At 41.5% G+C, this 22174-nt stretch overlaps 1 protein-coding gene across 1 annotated transcript in view; it reads left to right on the top strand.

The window, feature by feature from the left end:
• Nucleotides 1-5245: 5245 nt before the first annotated feature.
• Nucleotides 5246-22174, top strand: part of LOC127438276 (LIM and cysteine-rich domains protein 1-like) — a 99567-nt gene continuing 82638 nt past the window's right edge. The window contains exon 1 of the mRNA XM_051693758.1: nt 5246-5453. Coding sequence (XP_051549718.1) covers nt 5427-5453 — 27 coding nt within the window. The 5' untranslated portion in view covers nt 5246-5426. The remainder of the gene's footprint in view (nt 5454-22174) is intronic.

A 22174-nucleotide genomic window follows, 5' to 3' on the forward strand; every position in this document is an offset into this window, starting at 1 on the left:
AATTATTCAATGTAATTGTGGAAATATATAATTCAATAGAATATTTGATTTAGTCATTTACATTAATTTACAAAAATATATGTATTTTATACATTCTGTAAAAATCAGATGACATCTGGGACAAGTTTACCCGGGTGGGCTTCTTAACCCAGGTAGGGGGTCATCGTGCACCAGTAGTGTTTTTAAGTTTGTGCTATAGTAACTAAATGAGTAAATGTTTCTATTTTCCTGTGATAATATAGTGGATGATGCATCATCATCCTGTACATTTATATGTAAATATGTTACAATTTAACAGTAAATGCACATTGTTCTTAAGGGGGATCTTCCCCTAAAACACATGTGACAGCTTGCCCCAACCAGGCATTTATAAAAAATAATAACAATAAAATATAAATTAAAGCCCAAGTTTCTGCTATATCATGCTACTGAATAATTACCATGTTCATATACCAATATTACCATGTCCAAAACACAAAAATGGGTATAGACTATCATTGTACATTTTGGTACTTTTCTTATTAGTGAGCTTATTTGTGAGTTTTTAGGGATTTTTAACTTTTGTGTTCAAAAAGTGTAAATGGGCACTTTTAAAACTACATCAACTATTTGTAATCTGATTCATGCTCTAGTGCTGTGACGTATGACAGCTGTGATAAAAGTATTTAGTGGGTTTCAGGTCAGTGCTCAAACTGAATCAAGTCTTATGGGGGGTCCCCACCATAAGACTTTTATTTAATTTTTTGGTGGTGGGGGGTTAGTCTCGCAATATACAATTTATTCAAAATATACAATATATTTATTTGATCATAATATGCATAACTATATACTATTTATTAAAAACAGGCTTACATAAAAGAACAGGATTTTGTGTTGATAAAGAAGAAAAAAATAGATACATTTTCAGTCTAATGTTAAATAACAAAGAGAGATAAGCAACTATTCTTCTTTTAAATGGCTTACTCCAAGTAATACTGGATTTAGAGGGTGACAAAGCAGCAGACCCAAAAGGGCAACTATGGCAAATATACCAGGGGACTACATATAAGGCACCTGAAGACCTGTAAAAGCATGTGACTTCAAAATACATTGAAATGTCTCAAAAACAATAGAAAATCGGATGGCTTCCAGACTCACTAAGATTTCACAATATTACTGTTTTTTTTTTGTTTTTTGTTTTTTTTACACTGTATTTTGGATCAAATCAATGCAGGCTTGGTGAGCAGAAGAAACTTTTGAACTTTTGAACAGTAGTGTACATCCAACAGAATAATTCTAGCATTATTTACCAATGTAGAATTTACTACCCTAAAAACAACTGGATGAATGATGTGACACTTTGTGATAATGTTTGTTCCAAAGTACTTGTTTAAATGAATGAAACTAGTTTATTAGATATTAAAAATATAAATTGTGACAAGACAGGCTGTCAGTCTGTGTGTTAGTGTTGGTGGGGATTTTTCAACGATTTCAGTGCAGTTACATTGTTACGTCAGTAGGTGGCGGCAAGGGACTGTTATGGTTATCAATATGCCAGTCATTGCTATTTCAAGAGTGAATCCCGCATTTACAGGTGCATCTCAATAAATTAGAATGTCATGGAAAAGTTCATTTATTTCAGTAATTCAACTCAAATTGTGAAACTCGTGTATTAAATAAATTCAGTGCACACAGACTGAAGTAGTTTAAGTCTTTGGTTCTTTTAATTGTGATGATTTTGGCTCACATTTAACAAAAACCCACCAATTCACTATCTCAAAAAATTAGAATATGGTGACATGCCAATCAGCTAATCAACTCAAAACACCTGCAAAGGTTTCCTGAGCCTTCAAAATGGTCTCTCAGTTTGGTTCACTAGGCTACACAATCATGGGGAAGACTGCTGATCTGACAGTTGTCCAGAAGACAATCATTGACACCCTTCACAAGGAGGGTAAGCCACAAACATTCATTGCCAAAGAAGCTGGCTGTTCACAGAGTGCTGTATCCAAGCATGTTAACAGAAAGTTGAGTGGAAGGAAAAAGTGTGGAAGAAAAAGATGCACAACCAACCGAGAGAACCGCAGCCTTATGAGGATTGCAAAATCGATTCAAGAATTTGGGTGAACTTCACAAGGAATGGACTGAGGCTGGGGTCAAGGCATCAAGAGCCACCACACACAGACGTGTCAAGGAATTTGGCTACAGTTGTCGTATTCCTCTTGTTAAGCCACTCCTGAACCACAGACAACGTCAGAGGCGTCTTACCTGGGCTAAGGAGAAGAAGAACTGGACTGTTGCCCAGTGGTCCAAAGTCCTCTTTTCAGATGAGAGCAAGTTTTGTATTTCATTTGGAAACCAAGGTCCTAGAGTCTGGAGGAAGGGTGGAGAAACTCATAGCCCAAGTTGCTTGAAGTCCAGTGTTAAATTTCCGCAGTCTGTGATGATTTGGGGTGCAATGTCATCTGCTGGTGTTGGTCCATTGTGTTTTTTGAAAACCAAAGTCACTGCACCCGTTTACCAAGAAATTTTGGAGCACTTCATGCTTCCTTCTGCTGACCAGCTTTTTAAAGATGCTGATTTCATTTTCCAGCAGGATTTGGCACCTGCCCACACTGCCAAAAGCACCAAAAGTTGGTTAAATGACCATGGTGTTGGTGTGCTTGACTGGCCAGCAAACTCACCAGACTTGAACCCCATAGAGAATCTATGGGGTATTGTCAAGAGGAAAATGAGAAACAAGAGACCAAAAAATGCAGATGAGCTGAAGGCCACTGTCAAAGAAACCTGGGCTTCCATACCACCTCAGCAGTGCCACAAACTGATCACCTCCATGCCATGCCGAATTGAGGCAGTAATTAAAGCAAAAGGAGCCCCTAACAAGTATTGAGTACATATACAGTAAATGAACATACTTTCCAGACGGCCAACAATTCACTAAAAATGTTTTTTTTTTTTATTGGTCTTATGATGTATTCTAATTTTTTGAGATAGTGAATTGGTGGGTTTTTGTTAAATGTGAGCCATAATCATCACAATTAAAAGAACCAAAGACTTAAACTACTTCAGACTGTGTGCATTGAATTTATTTAATACACGAGTTTCACAATTTGAGTTGAATTACTGAAATAAATGAACTTTTCCACGACATTCTAATTTATTGAGATGCACCTGTATATGCGGATGTTATTCCCGAAACTTTGCAGCGTGTACGTGGCCGTTGGTCCTCCTCTTAGCAGCATGAAAAACAAGTTTTATACAAATTCAGAATGGATTATACATAGAAAGTGCACAACGAGCGCTCCCTTTATAATCACTAAAAAGCTGTCACTCATCTTCATCGCGATCTCTAGCACCCCTGTAGAACCAGGCCTATTAATAATGAAAAGTGAGTAAGCCTAAATGTTTCCAATTTATGCATGGATTACAAAAGCCCCGACATGGAGTGGATAGATATAGTAGAAAGATATATAGAGAGAGAAAATTACCCCTCAAAAAAGTCAATAAGAAGCTTTCTCTTCCCGACTGCGAGTGGAGGTTTATTATTCTCCATTTTTTAACTAAAGTTAGCTTCACCGGAGTCATGTCATTGATGTCATGCGCTTAGCGGTCTTTAGATGTGGGGCGGGGCATTTACATTTTAAAGAGAGATGACAACTAGCCTGTAAACAAACTTAATATAAATTATTGTAAATAATTAATTCACGAAATTTACCTTATCCACTCCATGAATTTAATCAGATTTGTCATTATTATTTTTACTAACCTCCACTCGTAGTCGGGAAGAGAAAGCTTCTTATTGACTTTTTTGAGGGGTAATTTTCTCTCTCTCTCTATCTTTCTACTTTATCTATCCACTCCATGTCGGGGCTTTTGTATTCCTTGCATAAATTGGAAACATTTAGGCTTACTCATTTTTCATTATTAATAGGCCTGGTTCTACAGGGGTGCTAGAGATCGTGATGAAGATGAGTGACAGCTTTTTAGTGATTATAAAGGGAGCGCTCGTTATGCACTTTCTATGTATAATCCATTCTGAATTTGTATAAAACTTGTTTTTCATGCTGCTAAGAGGAGGACCAACGGCCACGTACACGCTGCAACGTTTTGGGAATTACATCCGCATATAAATGAGGGATTCACTCTTGAAATAGCAATGACTGACATATTGATAACCATAGCATTGTTTGTTCCTGAATAAAGCAGCCTTTTTGACTGAAATGGTTGAACAGTATGCTGACTGACTTACTCATAACAGTCCCTTGCTGCCACCTACTGACGTAACAATGTAACTGCACTGAAATCGTTGAAAAATCCCCACCAACACTAACACACAGACTGACAGCCTGTCTTGTCACAATTTATATTTTTAATATCTAATAAACTAGTTTCATTCATTTAAACAAGTATTTTGGAACAAACATTATCACAAAGTGTCACATCATTCATCCAGTTGTTTTTAGGGTAGTAAATTCTACATTGGTAAATAATGCTAGAATTATTCTGTTGGATGTACACTACTGTTCAAAAGTTCAAAAGTTTCTTCTGCTCACCAAGCCTGCATTGATTTGATCCAAAATACATTGTAAAAAAAAAACAACAACAACAACAACAAAAAAAAAAAAAAAAAAAAAAAAAAAAAAAAAACGTAATATTGTGAAATCTTAGTGAGTCTGGAAGCCATCCGATTTTCTACTGTTTTTGAGACATTTCAATGTATTTTGAAGTCACATGCTTTTACAGGTCTTCAGGTACCTTATATGTAGTCCCCTGGTATATTTGCCATAGTTGCCCTTTTGGGTCTGCTGCTTTGTCACCCTCTAAATCCAGTATTACTTGGAGTAAGCCATTTAAAAGAAGAATAGTAGCTTATCTCTCTTTGTTATATAACATTAGACTGAAAATGTATCTATTTTTTTCTTCTTTATCAACACAAAAGCCTGTTCTTTTATGTAAGCCTGTCTTTAATAAATAGTATATAGTTATGCATATTATGATCAAATAAATATATTGTATATTTTGAATAAATTGTATATTGCGAGACTAACCCCCGCCCCCCCACCCCACCACCACCACCAAAAAAAACAAAAAAAAAAACTAACAAAAAACAAAACAAAAAAAAAGAAGTATTCTGCCTTCCTGCTTCCATATAAAGTCAAAATACAGTGTTGGGTGGAAACACACTAAACATAATGAATGTGAGAGTTTGGGGTTATCTCACAGTCCGGTCTGATGTCATGACTAATTCCTGAAGGAGATATCCCGGGCGCGGGAGCGTTTGTTGCGTTTATGACGCCCAGTGAGGCGGAGGACACCACAGACAGTTCTATATAAAATCCGTCAAACACACATGGCTCAGTGGAGACATTACACACCGAACTAAACTCAGCTGAACCCTGCTCAACTCTAGGGTAAATTGGGGAATATACTTTCCTTTCTAACATAGAATGGATACGAGCGCGGGTGTGCAGAAGGTAAGAGTTAAAACTCACTCTCACAGTGGGCATTTACCGATGTGTGTGTGTGTGTAAACTAGATAAAGATTTATTTTAAAATGCGATAAACTCTATTTTACTAACGACTTTACATTTTTTCGTATTGTAAGACCACAAAACTGCCAACGGAACAAGACAAAATACACTTTTCAAGATATTCCAGATAATAATAATAATTATATATATTTTTAAAAACAAGTCTAATATGATATTTTTTCAGGTAATTCTTACATTCTTTTTAAGTATGTTTGGGTGTTTTTTATTGGAAAAAAATATATATATATATAACAGAAACACATAGAGCTCATTGTCAGCTTCACTGGCACCTTTCATGAATGCAGCTGTTATTTCTGCTCTTGACAGCTCCATTAAAATAGTTTCCTGAAGTTCAGCAGCACCTCTCAGTAGTACTTTAAACTGACACAGCAGTGATTGTGTCTTTGCCTTTTAGTTTTCAATGATATTCAATCCAACATTTTCAGTGGGTGTACCTGAGGATTCAGTGTTGACAGAACCATTTCTGCTCTTATTTCAACACTGTGGTGCCTTTCAATGCCAGCCATTGTTGAAATAAAAGCACAAAGGTCACGTACACACTGCAAAGATTTAGGATTGAAAACTGGATTTAAATACAGGAGTGAATCTCGCACATTCTCATTCTTGTGTGTATGCAGTACAGTAGTCACTCCAGAGCTGAATGCTTGTTACAGTGATAATAACGTTATCAACTGAATTTGCTTTCAGTTGTAGTTAATTGGTTTGTATCTGTCATAATTGTACTTTTGTTTCTGTAATATTGATTTTGGAGGTTTAGTTTAAGTTTGTTTCTCAGACAGAAGGAATTAAGCACTTTGTTGCCAAAGGGAACATAGATTTGGCATGTCTGCATTTTCTGCTCTTGTAAAAGTGTCTGCCCAGAATCTTATCTCAATCTCAGTCAAGCGCTTTAAATAGCAGACAACGTTTGTTACATTGGCGATGTCTTTAATGGTCTTTAATTTTGACTCATTATCGTAAATTCCTCCTAATTTCAGTTTCTAACATAAACTCCATTATGTTAATGGTTGAATTTAGACGGCAGCTCCAGGTCTGTTTGGGGAATTTACTTCAAGTGGTAACATTGAAATGAACTGGTTTTATTCAATTTACTAAACCTGAAAACCTTACACCACTGGTCTATAATATGGATTACACCAACAAAACCAATTTGAAGAATAGCCTAGACCTAGATCAAGTAGAAATAGCCTCTTAAAGGTATAGTTCACCCAAAAAATGAAAATTCTCTCATCATTTACTCTCATGCCTAAAGATGTGTATGACTTTCTTCTGCTGAACACATACAAAGATTTTTGGAAGACTATCTCAGCTCTGTAGGTCCTTTCAATGCAAGTGAATGGTGACCAGACCTTTATGCTGACTTTAACTCCTTTTTGGAGCTTCAAAGATAATCCATGCGACTCCAGTGGTTTAAATAATGTCAGAGCGCTAGATGGTACTATAAGAAGTGTAACTGAGCTGAAATCATGATCGTGACTATAGTTTAATGAAGCACAAATGCACCTTAAAGCTACACTTACTGTATGTAACTTTTGGCCCTCTAGCCGTTGAAGCATAAAACTGCAGGTTATTTGTGGAGGAACATTGTTTTGGTAATTACATGAGTTAGGCTTCGACTCTACTCTTCTGCATGGATAAATGTGATGATTTGAAATGTACCGGGGTTTGAAGTGTAACCATGGTTACAGGTGATCATCTTATCAGAGTGAATGTCACTAACGACAACAAAACTCGCTCCCCTCAAATAAATAAATAAAGAAAATAATGGATATCTGAAAATATGTCAGTAGCAAATCTTCCACTGTTGTTTTGACGTATTGAAAACAGTTGTTTTAAAATAAATAGCGTTACAAATGTTAGGCAACAATGACATTAGACATTACGATTGCTAGTCATATCAGATCAAATCAAATGGTTGAAACTATTATTACTTACAGTAGCTAGCAGGCAAATAGACCAAGGTAGGAACTGGTTTAGAGATTGGCATTGTTACCAGCATAAAAGTAAAATTTTCTCGAAAATGAAATTGAAAGCACTGCAGTATCACAATCCATTATAAAATGCCCCATTAGTGTGGCTAACGCTTTCTAATGAACTACCGCACTAAGAGAGCTACCTTACTCACTATTGGTCCAATAAAATATCTTGCCTATCCAGCAAGAAAAAACTCCATCTTTGGGTTGGTTTTAAATCCTTTAAGATCTTGGAGTTGTCGCCACCACTGAAAATGGGCTCTATTGCTTTCCCTTTTTTGCTTGCAGACTCTTCTTAGTTCGAGGTTTCTTTATTTTGAAAACTGGTGATTCCCCAGAGGGTTTCCTTTTTGAATGATCCATGGTCAATGTCGCTCATTTGTTGTGGCTACAAGCTTTCATCTTCAAAATACTACCACACCTATCACTGCACATATACACATGCTGTAGTAGATAGCTGGATCGTCTTTTTCTTTTATTTACGGACATGACATAAACAGGCATGGACGAATGACGGAAGTATGCAATTTCCCAACCAAATCCGTCCCGATAGCTCTGAAATACAAATAATTATTATAGGCTTACCATAGTGAATCGGGGTAAGGCAAAAACATGGTTTGGATTACAGATTGTTGGTGTACTTGCTCGTTAATTAAATTTAATTCATTTTTAACAAAAAAAAATCTTACATAGTGTAGCTTTTTAGAAGTTTAACAATTTGTATAACAATTAATCATGAAAGCCCTTAAAAGACAATAAATCGTCATAATCACAATGATTTGTTTGACAATTAACCATCAGCCAAATATCATAATTGTGACCCTAGACACGAGCATCTATTCAGTAGTCACTACTACTTAATTATTAGATACTATACTAATTTCTCTCCTACTAGTCTCTATTCAGGTAGTGACAAGTACTGTATCTATTCTGTTGTAACTGGTAACAAATTGCACATTTTTGCCATTGAATTCTATGGGGATGTGTAGTTCAGATATCAACTATTCACTTCCGACTAGTATGTATTCCAGAAGTGACTAGTATGTTTTTTTTATTTTATTTTACTAGTAACTACTCATTAGATACTAGTAATTTTTTATTAGATACTAGTACTTATTCCAATAATCTAGTAATAGTAGTTGTAATAGTAGTATGTATTCCAGTTTTACTAGTACTTATTTATTAGACACTAGTGTCTATTCCAATTGTTATTCCAACTGACTAGCCATTCTGACTAGTCATTACATTTGACAAGTAAAAAGCACTAGTATCTAATAAATAGTTATCAGTCAAATTGATTGAAAGATAAAAACAAGTACCAGAAAAATAAAAATAGATACAGTACCAGAAAAATACAAATAGATATTGTAAGTTTTAAAGAATATATGTTAAAATGGCTAGCCAGAAGCCATGAGTGTTTAATCTCATTCTCTACACACAGAGTTCAGTTATTGACAACAAACAAGTCAAGCTTTAGCTCAAAGATCTATTTTTACTACTTGATCTAACCTATAAAAATAACTTTTGTTGGTGTAACTTATTTGTCAGGTTGATTTATTAGTATCATATTACATTTTTGACATGAATACAGTTAACACTCAAGAAATTGGTCCACTTCTGTCAGAGCATAGACAAACACATACGCTACCAGAGTCATTTATCAACACAGCAGAATGGAAAGAGGTGTGTGAGCACAGGGCAGATGCATTTACTTGCTGACTGGTGTCAACCGCAGAGCACAGACTATTTTAGAGGGGTAGGGGTAGAGTTGGGAAAGAAAAAATATCATTAGCCTGATATAAAATCAACAGAAGTCTATGAGATGTCTTAACAAACAAACCTGTGTGTGTGTAAATGTTTATACTACATTGTGGGGACCAAATGTCCCCACAAGGATAGTAAAACCTGAAATTGTGGGGCCCAGCCAGCGGTCCCCATGAGGGAAATTGCTTATTAAACATACTAAACGATGTTTTTTTGAAAATGTAAAAATGCAAAAAGGTTTCTGTGAGGGTTAGGTTTACGGTTAGGGGATAGAAATTATCATTAGATCTGGATAAAATCCATAAAATGCATGGAAGTCTATGGAGAGTCCCCACAATGATATAAAAACGAGTTTTTGTGTGTGTGCTTGCGTGTACAATAGGGCTGCTAGCATCACCATGACAACCACTCCGTTGTGCATTCGCTTCATTGCATATGTAAGTTATAGGCTAATATTTTATTTATATTGTTGATATAGTTGATATATGATGCGTTTGAAAAGTGATTAAAAAGCACTTCAGTTCACCAGGGATCAGCACTTTCATCTCATAACACGCAGCTCACACGGGGAAATCTTCACAATATTCTCTCTACAAATTCATTCATATGTTCAAGCTCCATTGTGCATTCGTTTAATTGCAGATGTAAGTTGTAATATTATATTTATGCTGTTGATAGCTTGTTTATCTCATATGATGTGTTTCTTTTAGAAGAAGAAAAACCTTGTTTATTCAAATGATCCATTGTCAATGCAGTGGTAATATTTTGCAGTGTTTATTTTTCATATTTATCATATTTTTGTCAACAATGTTTGAAATAAAATAGTTTAATTGTCCTCATGATCCTGTCTTTCTTAACCTCAAACATTTTTGTCAGTAATTTTGTTGAGGAGACGTGTATTCACTGTGTTCTGGACGTGTATTCACTGCGGCTACAACTCGCAAAAAATTAAAACATCTGACAATCGAAAAAGCTTCCAGCAAAGGTAGGACTGAACTATTTAATTATTGTCCAGCTGTTTAGTGATATTTAGTTGTGTTAAATATTGGAGTTTAGCAGTTTTAACAGAATCATACACATCAATGACAAAAAAATATTCCAGGTGTCAATGTTACTGATGTAAGATAGGCTGTAGGCTATGGTGCAATAACAGACAGAAATGGTAAACCAATGAAAAAAGTTTTGAATTTATGTTATTTGGGGTATTTTGTGATTTTTTACAAAGGGTTTAATTTTTATTTCGTGTTCAATGACACACTTTTTAAAGTTTGATCCACAATAAACACTTAATTTATGTGTAATTTGCACGCAACCCTCCCCCGTCCCCTCCAACCACCAGACAACACCGATCGCCGGCATTGATTGGCCTTTAACAACCGCGGTTGTAAGAAATTGTCACCGCAACAGCCCTAGCGTACATGTGCATGTGTACGCTTAATTTATGTGTTATTGTTTTCTGCATTGTATCTGATTTATTGATTTTTGTTTGACAAATAAAAAAAAAATGCTCTGTGTTGTAGTCTTTCCCATTCATTTCCAATGTCCAGTCATTTTTGATCCAGAACAACACGAGTGCTACGTTTTTGTCACAAAGCCTCAACTCATCGAATCTAGTCCAAAAAATAAAATAAATAATTGTGTGTGTTCAGATGGCAAATAAAGGAAAAGTAACCAAGTCTTGGACCATTTAGATGAAGGATACACATTTTTATTAAAGAAACAAAATGAATAAATGACCAAACAACACATGAGGGTTAACTATGTTATTTGTGGCAGTAAAAGTTTCTAAATGTATTTAGACTGCAGTTTTTCATTAAAAAATCCATAGTTCTTTATATAGAAACCATAAATACTGGCCTAACCATGGTAGTGAGGAGCCATGCATGGTTTTACCTATGGTTACCATGAAATATATAATTGTAAAAACTATGGATACTAAGGTACATTTTCATAATTATTATGGACCAAGGTATCAGTTATCTATCATGTAAAATCTGTTCTCTTGTAATGCTCTCTGATTGTAGGAAAATGGTTTTGTTTGCCTTCAGAATTGCTACAGAGATTACTTTAATAAGTATTAAAGAGCCTGATGAAAGTAATTTGTAAAGGAGACCCAACTTAGTCACACTGTCAGAATATTTCAATTTATACACTATAAAAATTAGGTGTTAATTTTTCCACAGATGTTACTGTTGTTAACATCATACTTTGTCATTCCGGCCCGGCCCGGCCCTCCTATGCGCTACACTCCTCCCTGTGTTGCCTGCCGGCAGGTCATCCACACCTTCTTCGACCTGGGAGGAGACAGGAGGGGAAAAACAACAACAACAAAAACAAAAAAACAGGCGAGGGAAAGGCCAACACAGAGTGACAGCGAGAGAGAGAGAGAGGAGAGAGAGAAAAATAAACTCACTCACTGGTTCTCTGATGCGCTGTCGCGTGGTCCACGATCACTCCTCCACCCTCTCAGGTGGACGATAGCCGCTCCTCCCCGTGCGGACCGGTGTCAATCCTTTGACCCCCAGCAGACAGAACGCCCTGCTGTGTTTCTGGTGGCCCTGCTGTGTTTCTGGTGCCCGTAGGGCAGCGGCCCTACCACTCCAGGTGGTCGGGGAGTTGATTCCCTCCTCCCCTCGCGGACGGCAGTCTTCCCTCGACCCCTCCGCATTTCTGCCGGCCGGCAGGGCACTCCTCCATCTCTGGCAGTGGCTCCATCGCTCCAGGCAGTCGGGGAGTCCAGTCCCTCCTCGCCTTGCGGACGGCGGCCGTTCCCCGCGTCCGGGCAGTCGGGCTACTCCGACCCCCAGCAGACAGAATGCCCCGCCGTGTTTCCGGTGGCCCGTGGGGACACTCCTCCACCCCTGGCAGTGGCCCTACCACTCCAGGTGGTCAGGGAGTCGATTCCCTCCTCCACTCGCGGACGGCAGTCTTCCCTCGACCCCTCTGCATTTCTGCCAGCCGGCAGGGCACTCCTCCATCCCTGGCAGTGGCTCCATCGCTCCAGGTGGTCGGGAAGTCCAGTCCCTCCTCGCCTCATGGACGGCAGCCATTCCCCGTGTCCGGGCATTCGGGCTACTCCGTCCCCCGGGGGATGGTAACGGCGCTCCCCTGGGTGGACGGCAGTGTCGAGGACTCTACGACGGGCATCCCTCCTCCCTCCCGGGTTTCGGCACCAATGTAAAGAGGTTATAAGGGAAAGGAGGAGGCAAGAACCGGCTTGACAATATAAATAAAGTTTAATGATAAACTTAAAAACACACAAACATAAACACATACAGGGCAGCTGCCTGTAGTTCTCTCTCTCTCTCGAACTGCCGTCTTTGGTCGCCTTTATCCCTCGCTCTCCTCATCAGGCTGATTGGGGTCCGGGCGTGCGTCATTCCGGCCCGGCTCCGCCCTCCTCCACACTACACACTGATACAGCATATGTACAGTAAATCTTATTTACAAACAAAGGTACACACTACAACTTGTGGCTGTATTACATCACTCTGTTCTATTACAGACATAATTGTGGTCTCTTTTGAAAGTGGACACTTGGAAGTTTGTTGTCCAAAAGTCAGCATTAATAAAAGTCATGAAGAAAAATAGCTAGAAAAGCTTATATTTATAGTAAAGTGATCAGCAGTTTACAGTTGCTAAGTCTACACACCCCTGTTAAAATTGCAAGTTTTTGATGTAAAAATGAATCTAACATAATCATGTCAAATCTTTTTCCACCTTTAATGTGATAATGTATTCAACCAAATTCAAGTGGACAACAAATGGAAACTTTTTAGAAGAAATAAAAAAGAAAAAGGAAAGACAATTAACTGGTTGCATAAGTGTGCACACCCCTCAACTAATACTTGGTTGAAGCACCTTTGGACAAAATGGACTGGTATTTGGCACTCTCCATGATTCCTTCTATCTTGACCAGTGCCTCAGACACAGCTGAAAAGAAGCAGCCCCATAGCATGATGCTTCCATCACCATGCTTCACTGTGGGTATGCTGTTGTTTGGGTGGTGAGCGGTCTTTTTTGCACCAAACATACTGTGGCAGCGGGGGCGTGGTCAAGCATCTCTCCGGAGAGAGAGAAAGCGGTAAGGGCGCTTACACCTGAGTTAAATGATGTCTAACACCTGTCTCTAATTTCAGCAAGCACGGGGAGAGCGGCATAAATAGAGCCACACAGCAGTTAGAGGGGAGAGAGAGCCTGGGCACGGACTATGAAGCCAGAAGTTTTGATGATTGTAAATTTGAAAGTTTATTTTGTAAGCTAGTTTGTGGATGTTTTTAGACTGTGTTTGCCAACAACGTAAAGCCCTGAGGGCGTGTTGTGCTGCACTGAGGAAAATAAAAAAACGCTTACCTGAACCAGGAAATCTGCTTCTCACCTCCTCCTTCCACTGAAAAGTGTTACACATACCTTTTAAAATGATTACCAAAAAGTTCCACCTTTGTTTCATCAGACCATAAAATATTGCCACATGATTTTGGGTTATTGGATATATTTTCTGGCCAAATTTTTGAGTAATGGCTTCCATCTTTCTGCCCAATCCCATAGCCCATACAAATACAGGAAATTGTTGTCACATGCAGCAAGTGACCAGTACTTGCCAGATATTCTTGCAGCTCCTTTAATGATGCTGTAGGCCTCTTGACAGCCTCCCTGATAAGTTTTCTTGTTTTTTCATAAATGTTTGATGGGCGCCCTGTTCTTTGGAATGCCATTGTGGTGCCCCATTTTCTCCATTTGTTGATGATGGCCTTCACGGTGTTCCGTGGCACATCTAATGTTTTGGAAATTCTTTTGTACCCCTCTCCTTGGGTTGGTACCTCTTCACAATGAGACCCCACACATCATTTTTAAGCTCTTTGCTGACCATGGCTTATGCAGTAAGATGCAACCAAGAAGATGCCAAGAAAATCCTACAGAAACAGCTGATTTTTATTCAGGGTTAATCAGAATCACTTAATTCATAAAAGAAGGATTATAATTACTTTCAAGTAAGAGTTTGAATGTGATTGAATGAATTCCAAACAGAGTCACTGTTTATAATGCCCCATTATAGAAGGGTGTGCACATTTTGCAACCAGGTAATTTTAAGTTTTACATTTTTCATTTTTTTTTCTTAAAATTTTCTGTTTGTTTATTCCTTGAATTTTGTTGGTTTCAATATCACATTAAAGGTAGAAAAAGATCTTGGATTCATATTTTTCAAAATAAATAAATAAATAAATAAATGCTATTTTTAACAGTGGTGTGTAGTCTTTTTATAGCCACTGTATTTCCAAAACATTTTTTTTATTTTATTAAATAATATGACACTGACCTTGTTGATGCATAGAAACACAATGGTGCTAAAGCCACAAGTCTGATAATGTTCTATTTCAAATCTGAGGATGATAACTTTAAAACTCGAGTTCACTGTCTGTCACTCACTCTACGTTGTATCGATGTAGTGACACTAGGGGTTCAATCTTGAGAGCCCCACTCACCTTTGCTTAAAATCGAAAAGGCCAATGAGAATTGGCGAGTGGAATTTGCATGCCACTCTCCGCCCCTGGACATATGGGTATAAAAGGAGATGGCATGCACCACTCATTCAGATTTTTTCTTCAGAGCCGAATGAATGCTTGTGTTCATCCTCTCACCTTTCGTTTACGTTGCTGGATTTTACGGGGCATATCAGCGGTCACCCTCGCACGGTCGAGTGGTGTGCTTCCCCTGGGTGCTTCGGCGGTTGAGTCCGTGGGTGCTAAAAGAGCATATTCAAAAGAGTATATTTCCTTCTAAAAGAGCTCGCGCAAATGTTTGCCGTCTTTTTAAAGATGTCCTTCCGCATTTGCGCTACTGGATGTGGCCGTTATCTCTCCCCTCCAGACAGCCATGAAATCTGTCTCGAGTGCTTGGGGCTCCAGCACACCGAGGCAGCTTTCGTGGAAGGGTTATGTTCTCATTGTAAGAACATGCCCATCAGAACGTTGCGGTCGTGGCTCACTTCCTTCTTCATGAAGCAAGGAGCCACCGTGGCTGCTCCCAAACCTGCTCCGTCCTGGGCTGATGCTCAGCCGGCCGGGTCGGCAAGCACCGCGGGTGATCTAGATGTGGATATGGGAGCGTTTTCGCCGGCTCAACCCCCACGGACCTCCCATCCCCCAGCACGCTCGTTCTATCTGGAAGAGCTGTCGAGCGATACAGGCGGTCTGCCTCAGGGAGGATTTAATGTGTTGTTTGTGGCTCGCGACGAGGATGAGCTTTCTGTTGCAGCATCGGAGGGTGGGCTTCTGCTGTCGGAAGCGGATGTTCAGAACGAATGTTCTGAGCTCCCACCCACGGGCAGTAGAGCACAGGATGAGGCGGATGCTGAGATGGAGCTGTGCTTGCCCAGGTGGCTGTGAACATCGGGCTGAAGTGTAACCCTCCACCCTGCCCTGAGTGTTCACAGCTGGATGATTGGTTTCTGGGCTTGGAGCACGACTCACGGCCACGCCCCGCCCCGGTGACTTTCTTACCGGAAGTGCACGAGGAGTTAACGAAGTCGTGGAAGGCACCTTTTTCTGCCCGTACACGCTTTGTGGACTCAACCATCCTAAGTACCCTCGATGGCGGAGCGGCTAAGGGATATGTCGAGCTACCCCAGGTAGAGCGCACCGTAGCGGTGCATTTATGCCCGCAGGGTGCAGCCACCTGGTGCGACCGACCAAGGCTCCCTTCCAAGGCCTGTAAGTTCTCTTCCTCATTAATGATGAAGGCTTACAAGGCCGCGGTCAAGCTGCTTCCACCCTGCACGCCATGGCCATCCTACAGGTCCACCAGGCCAAGGCGCTGAAAGATCTGCACGAGGATAGAACCGACCCAGGGCTGATGCAGGAACTGCGTACTGCAACCGACCTCGCCTTATGGGCAACAAAAGTCACGGTGCGTGCCCTGGGCCGGACGATGTCCACTCTTGTGGTCCAAGAGCGGCACCTGTGGCTCAACCTTGTGAAGATGCGTGACGCAGAGAAAGTCCGCTTTTTCGATGCACCCATCTCCCAAGGGTGGCTATTTGGTGACACCGTCGCCGTGAGGAAGCAGACTGAGACGATTAAGCACATCTTGCCACGGCGCGACTCGGCCGCCTTCAGGCCTCCTTTGTCCCGTGCCCCTTCTGCTTCTAGCCAGAGCCGTTCCCCTGCAGTGCCGGCCCTGGCTCCCGTACCATTGGAGCCCATATGCCGGCCTCAGAGACGAAGATCCTCCCACGGGAAGTCGGCTCCACCTACCCATCAGCTGGCCTCCAAGAACCCCAGACAGGCTTCAAGGCGGCCCTGGCATGGGCAACATGAGGATGAGGTGACTGACTCCGACCGGTCTGGCCTGGCTGAACTCTCCAGCCCCACCATCGCCCTTGGGCCAGCGTATGGTAAGTATTATATTGGCGGGAGCCCTCTGGGCCTCGGCGCCCACATTGTCGGTAAAACAGCAGTTTCCTCATTCCCTGGGTCGGCGCACTCACGACAGCCAGGCGCTGGAAGACTTTCCGGTCAATCAGGCGAACGCCTCATTCTCCGGCGAACTGGTAAGTGTGCTGGTCTCTGGGGTCGCTCGCCAGCCCCAGTCACCGGCCACCGTTGCGGGCTTGCGGAGCAGCACGTTCCCCCTGGGCTGTCTTCCAGGTGGGGCACTTGATCTGCCTTGCCGCGAACCACCCTGCCCGGGCACGGTAAGTCCAGTCGTCCCCTAGGTGTCGCTGGCGTGAAATCTGGAGGCCTGGTTAGCGCTCTCCAGCCCCTCGCTGTGGCTCATCAGGACAATTCGCCTCGGCTACGCGATCCAGTTCGCCAGACGCCCGCCCAGGTTCAGTGGCATCCTCTCTATTATGGTGCAGGGCGAGGGTGTCTCCATCCTCCGGGCGGAGGTTGCCATCCTTCTGGCGAAGGGAGCAATAGAGCCCGTCCCTGTAGCCGAGTTGCGCAAGGACTTTTACAGCCCTTATTTTATTGTGCCCAAGAGAGAGGGAGGGTCGCGCCCAATCTTGGATCTGTGTGCTCTGAACAAAGCCTTACACAGGCTTCCGTTCAAGATGTTAACGCAGAAGCGCATCCTGGTGTCAGTACGACATCAGGATTGGTTTGCGGCCATCGACCTGAAGGACACGTACTTTCACGTATCGATGCTTCCTCGACACAGACCCTTTCTTCGGTTTGCCTTTGAAGGATGAGCATACAGTACAAGGTCCTCCCCTTGTCCCTGTCCCCTCGTGCCTTTACCAATGTCGCAGAAGCTGCCCTGGCCCCACTGAGGGAGAAGGGCATTCACATTCTCAATTATCTCAACGACTGGCTAATCCTAGCTCACTCGTGAGATCTATTGTGTGTGCACAGGGACCTTGTGCTTCAGCACCTCGACCGGCTCAGGCTTCAGGTCAACTGGGAAGAGAAGAGCAAGCTCTCCCCTGTGCAGAGCATCTCTTTTCTCAGTATGGAGTTGGACTCGGTCACTCTCAAGGCACGTCTTATGACCAAACGTGCTCAGTCAGTGCTGACCTGCCTGAAGACCTTCAGGCAGAAGGTAGCAGTGCCAGTGAAACAATTTCAGAGGCTCCTGGGACATATGCCATCCTCGGCGGCGGTTCACCCCCTCGGGTTGATACATATGAGACCGCTTCAGCACTGGCTACAGACTCGAGTCCTGAGATAGGCATGGCGCCACGGCACCCGGTCTTCAGGCAGGTGTTCCCCTAGAGTTGGTCTCAAGGCATGTTGTGAACATGACAGATGCCTCGAACTCGGGCTGGGGTGCCGTGTGCAATGGGCAGGCAGTCTCGGGGCTCTGGACAGGGGAGAGCCTCGACTTCTTTGGCAGAGCTTCAACTGCTTAGAGTTGCTGGCGGTATTGCTGGCCCTGCAGAGTCTTCGGCCGTTGATTCAGGGCAAGCATGTGTTGGTCCGGGTGCAGTGGACGCATGTAGTCCAGCTGATTTGGGAGAGATTCGGGGAGGCGCAGGTAGACCTGTTTACCTCCCAAAAGTTGTCTCACTGCCCCCTTTGGTACTCCCTGTCCGAGGCTCCCCTCGGCACGGGTGCCTTGGTGCACAGCTGGCCTCTGGGGCCGCGCAAGCACAGTTGTGCTCAAAAGTTTGCATACCCTGGCAGAAATTTTGAAATTTTGGCATTGATTTTGAAAATATGACTGATCTTGCAAAAAAACTGTCTTTTATTTAAGGATCGTGATCATATGAAGCCATTTATCATCACATAGTTATTTGGCTCCTTTTTAAATCATAATGATAACAGAAATCACCAAAATGGCCCTGATCAAAAGTTTACATACCCTTGAATGTTTGGCCTTGTTACAGACACACAAGGTGACACACACAGGTCTAAACGGCAATTAAAGGTTAATTTCCCACACCTGTGGCTTTTTAAATTGCAATTAGTGCCTGTGTATAAATAGTCAATGAGTTTGTTAGCTCTCACATGGATGCACTGAGCAGGCTAGATACTGAGTCATGGGGAGCAGAAAAGAACTGTCAAAAGACCTGCAAAACAAGGTAATGGAACTTTATAAAGATGGAAAAGGATATAAAAGATATCCAAAGCCTTGAAAATGCCAGTCAGTACTGTTCAATCACTTATTAAGAAGAGGAAAATTTGGGGATCTCTTGATACCAAGCCACGGTCAGGTAGACCAAGAAAGATTTCAGCCACAACTGAAAAATTGCTTAACAGCAAATCAGGAAAGGCACCGCCGATAGCCTACTTGGGTAAGTGCCCCATCTCCCCTTAACGGGACTAGGGAGATGCTTTACCTAACTCGCTGGAAGGTCACAACGTGGTTGAGCGCTTGTTGCAAGGCATGCAGCAGCTTGCCCGTGTCCACTCTTCCATACCTTGTGACACGGTTCAGCACCTGCGACATTTCCTATAGGAACCCCTAGTGTCACTACATTGACACAACATCGAGTGAGTGACAGACAGGGAACATCTTGGTTACTGATGTAACCTCTGTTCCCTGATGGAGGGAACGAGATATTGTGTCCCTCCTGCCGCAGCGCTGAACCGGCCGCTGACATGGCCGGGACTCTCTGTCGGCTCCTCAGCATAAATCTGAATGAGTGGTGCACGCCATCTCCTTTTATACCCATATGTCCGGGGGCGGAGAGTGGCATGCAAATTCCACTCACCAATTCTCATTGGCCTTTTCTATTTTAAGCAAAGGTGATTGGGACTCTCAAGATCGAACCTCTAGTGTCACTACATCGACACAATGTCTCGTTCCCTCCATCAGGGAACAGAGGTTACATCAGTAACCAAGATGTTTTATTAAACATTTTCCAAGACCATGTCATGTGATTATGGCCACGTCTAACATTAGTCATTAGCATTAAGAACATGAATACAAAATGTAAACAAAACTAATCAAACTGCATAATTTAATGGGAAAAGGATGTAAAACCGTTAAAAAGGGTTGCAACTGGGCCACTTATAACCTTGTGGGGGTTTTATTGTTCTTGTTGGGACATTTGGTCCCCACAACGCATGCAGAACCTGACCCCTCACACATACTGGCAGGTTTCATCATGGAGCAAATATGTCTGTTATTTCTAGAAGCTTTTAAAGGGCTTTAAAAACATGGTTGCATGTAGTGTTGTTTTATTTGTTTTTTTAGATGTTGTTTTTGTCCTATCTTTCATCACAGAGCTTAATAAGCATATGTATGGAGTGGTGTTTGGCAGTTTGTTATTATGACTTTCAGGATACTTGTGGAGAGATTGCTTTTTTTTTTTTTTCCTTTTTCACCCAATTTGGAATGCCCAATTCCCAGTGCGCTTTTAAATCCTTGTGGTCGCATAGTGATTTGCCTCAATCCGGGTGGCGGAGGATTAATCCCAGTTGCCTGCACATCTGAGACCATCAACCCACGCATCTTATCATGTGGCTTGTTGAGCGTGTTGCCACAGACACATAGCACGTGTGGAGGCTTCATGCCATCCACCGCGGCATCTGCGCTCAACTCACCACGCACCCCACCAAGAACGAACCACATTATAACAACCATGAGGAGGTTACCCCATGTGACTCTACCCTCCGTAGCAACTGGGCCAATTTGGTTGCTTAGGAGACCTGGCTGGAGTCACACAGCATGCCCTGGGATTTGAACTAGCGAACTAGCGAAATCCAGGGGTGGTAGCCAGCGTCTTTTACCACTGAGCTACCCAGGCCCCCGAGAGATTGCTTTTTGTCATCACCTGTGTGTATCAGATCAGTGTGTCTTTCACTGTTGTTCTCTGTAAACACAAACTCCGTCTCTGAACACTGATTCTGATCTTCACACAGACACATGACAATGAAAACACAACTGTCACCACCACACAATCATTGTTCAAGGGTTCTTCTTTATAATGGTTTGTGGATTGACTGATGTTTTTAGTTAGTCTGTAGTTTGTGTTCTAGGGTGCATCTCTTGAAAACATTTCCAAGTCATATTTAACCCAAAAACCAAAAGAAATACTTTACATAGAAAGAAATGAAGGCTATTTTGAGGACCATACATATTTTTTGTATTGACATACATATTGACAACCCTAACCCAAAAATAAAAATTCTGTCATAATGTACAACTCATGTTGTTCTAAACCAGTTTGGTGTTCTTTCTCCAGAATACAAAAGGAGATGTTTTAATGAATATTCACCCTTAAGAGTGCTCAACAGACAGAGTTCTGTATATTGTCTTTTTACCCCTCATTGATACGAGTTAACACGTGTGCACTTGTGCTGAGACTTTGAGGCTGTGCTGTCGAGAGAAGCAGCAAAGGTGTTTCACTTTCACTTTTAACATGAGTGCTGTGAGGCAATGACATCAGTGATGACATCAGCGGAGTCATGTCAGAGTCAGTCTGCTGTGACTGTGAGTCAGTTTATGTCTGAGTTTGTCTGCCCTATGAATATGTCGCAGCTTGTCACGGTTTGTCTTTGAGAAAATGTTTTGTGTCCTGCTGCTTCATACACAGTCCACTGAAACATCCTGTGATGTGTAAATAAATAAAAAAACTCTGCTTTCATTCTAATTTATATTTTAATTTGAAATCCTCTGATGTGTGTTCGACCATGATGACCCTGTTTTATAAGTGTTTTATTGAATCTGTTTGAACCTTTTGTATGGTTGCATGGTATGGAAATCTCAACAGACTACTACAAAGTAACCTTGTAAAAGTGGCAGGCAAACTTATTGGGAAGAGTCAGGCCCAGTTAACCAAATTTTTTTATATACAGGTAAGAAAAAAAGCATATTCCATCCTCGAGACTACAGACCATCCATTGCATGCAGAGTTTGAGTTACTGCCATCAGGCCATCGCTTCAGAGTACCGTAGGGCAGGACCAAGACAATTAAGGTCTCGTATGTGCCAGTGGCCACTGGACTATTGAACTCTATTTAAATGATTTATTTATGCTTTATGCACTTTGTAGAGAGACGGGTGTCTCCTTTTACAAGATCTTGTATGTGTTATGTGTTATGTATTGTCTTATTGTTTTTTGTCACTTTTGCTGCAAAACTAATTTCCCTTAGAGGGACAATAAAGCTGAAATTGAATTAATTTGATTTGAAAATGAATATAATGGGTACATCTAGAAATGTGTTAATGGAAGTGTCTTGGGGGTGCTCATATGGGCAGCATGAGTTTGTAATCCAGTTCCCACTTCTTTCACCTAGTATTTCTCTATATACTGCACTGTGAATAGAGTGCAACACTCTGGCTCCAGAAGTAAAAATCTCATTAATTTATTCCAAAGGGGATTGATTTTTAACAATAACTTAGAAACCTTTAAAAACAGACCTACCGTGAGCTTGGAGGTTGTTCATCAATGGTATATGCTTTTGTTAAAGCCATCAATCTGGTTTTTCAACTGTTGAAAAAAGGTTGTTTGTCTTTC

This window comes from Myxocyprinus asiaticus, chromosome 49 (genome assembly GCF_019703515.2).
Source record: "Myxocyprinus asiaticus isolate MX2 ecotype Aquarium Trade chromosome 49, UBuf_Myxa_2, whole genome shotgun sequence".
Taxonomy (NCBI): domain Eukaryota; kingdom Metazoa; phylum Chordata; class Actinopteri; order Cypriniformes; family Catostomidae; genus Myxocyprinus; species Myxocyprinus asiaticus.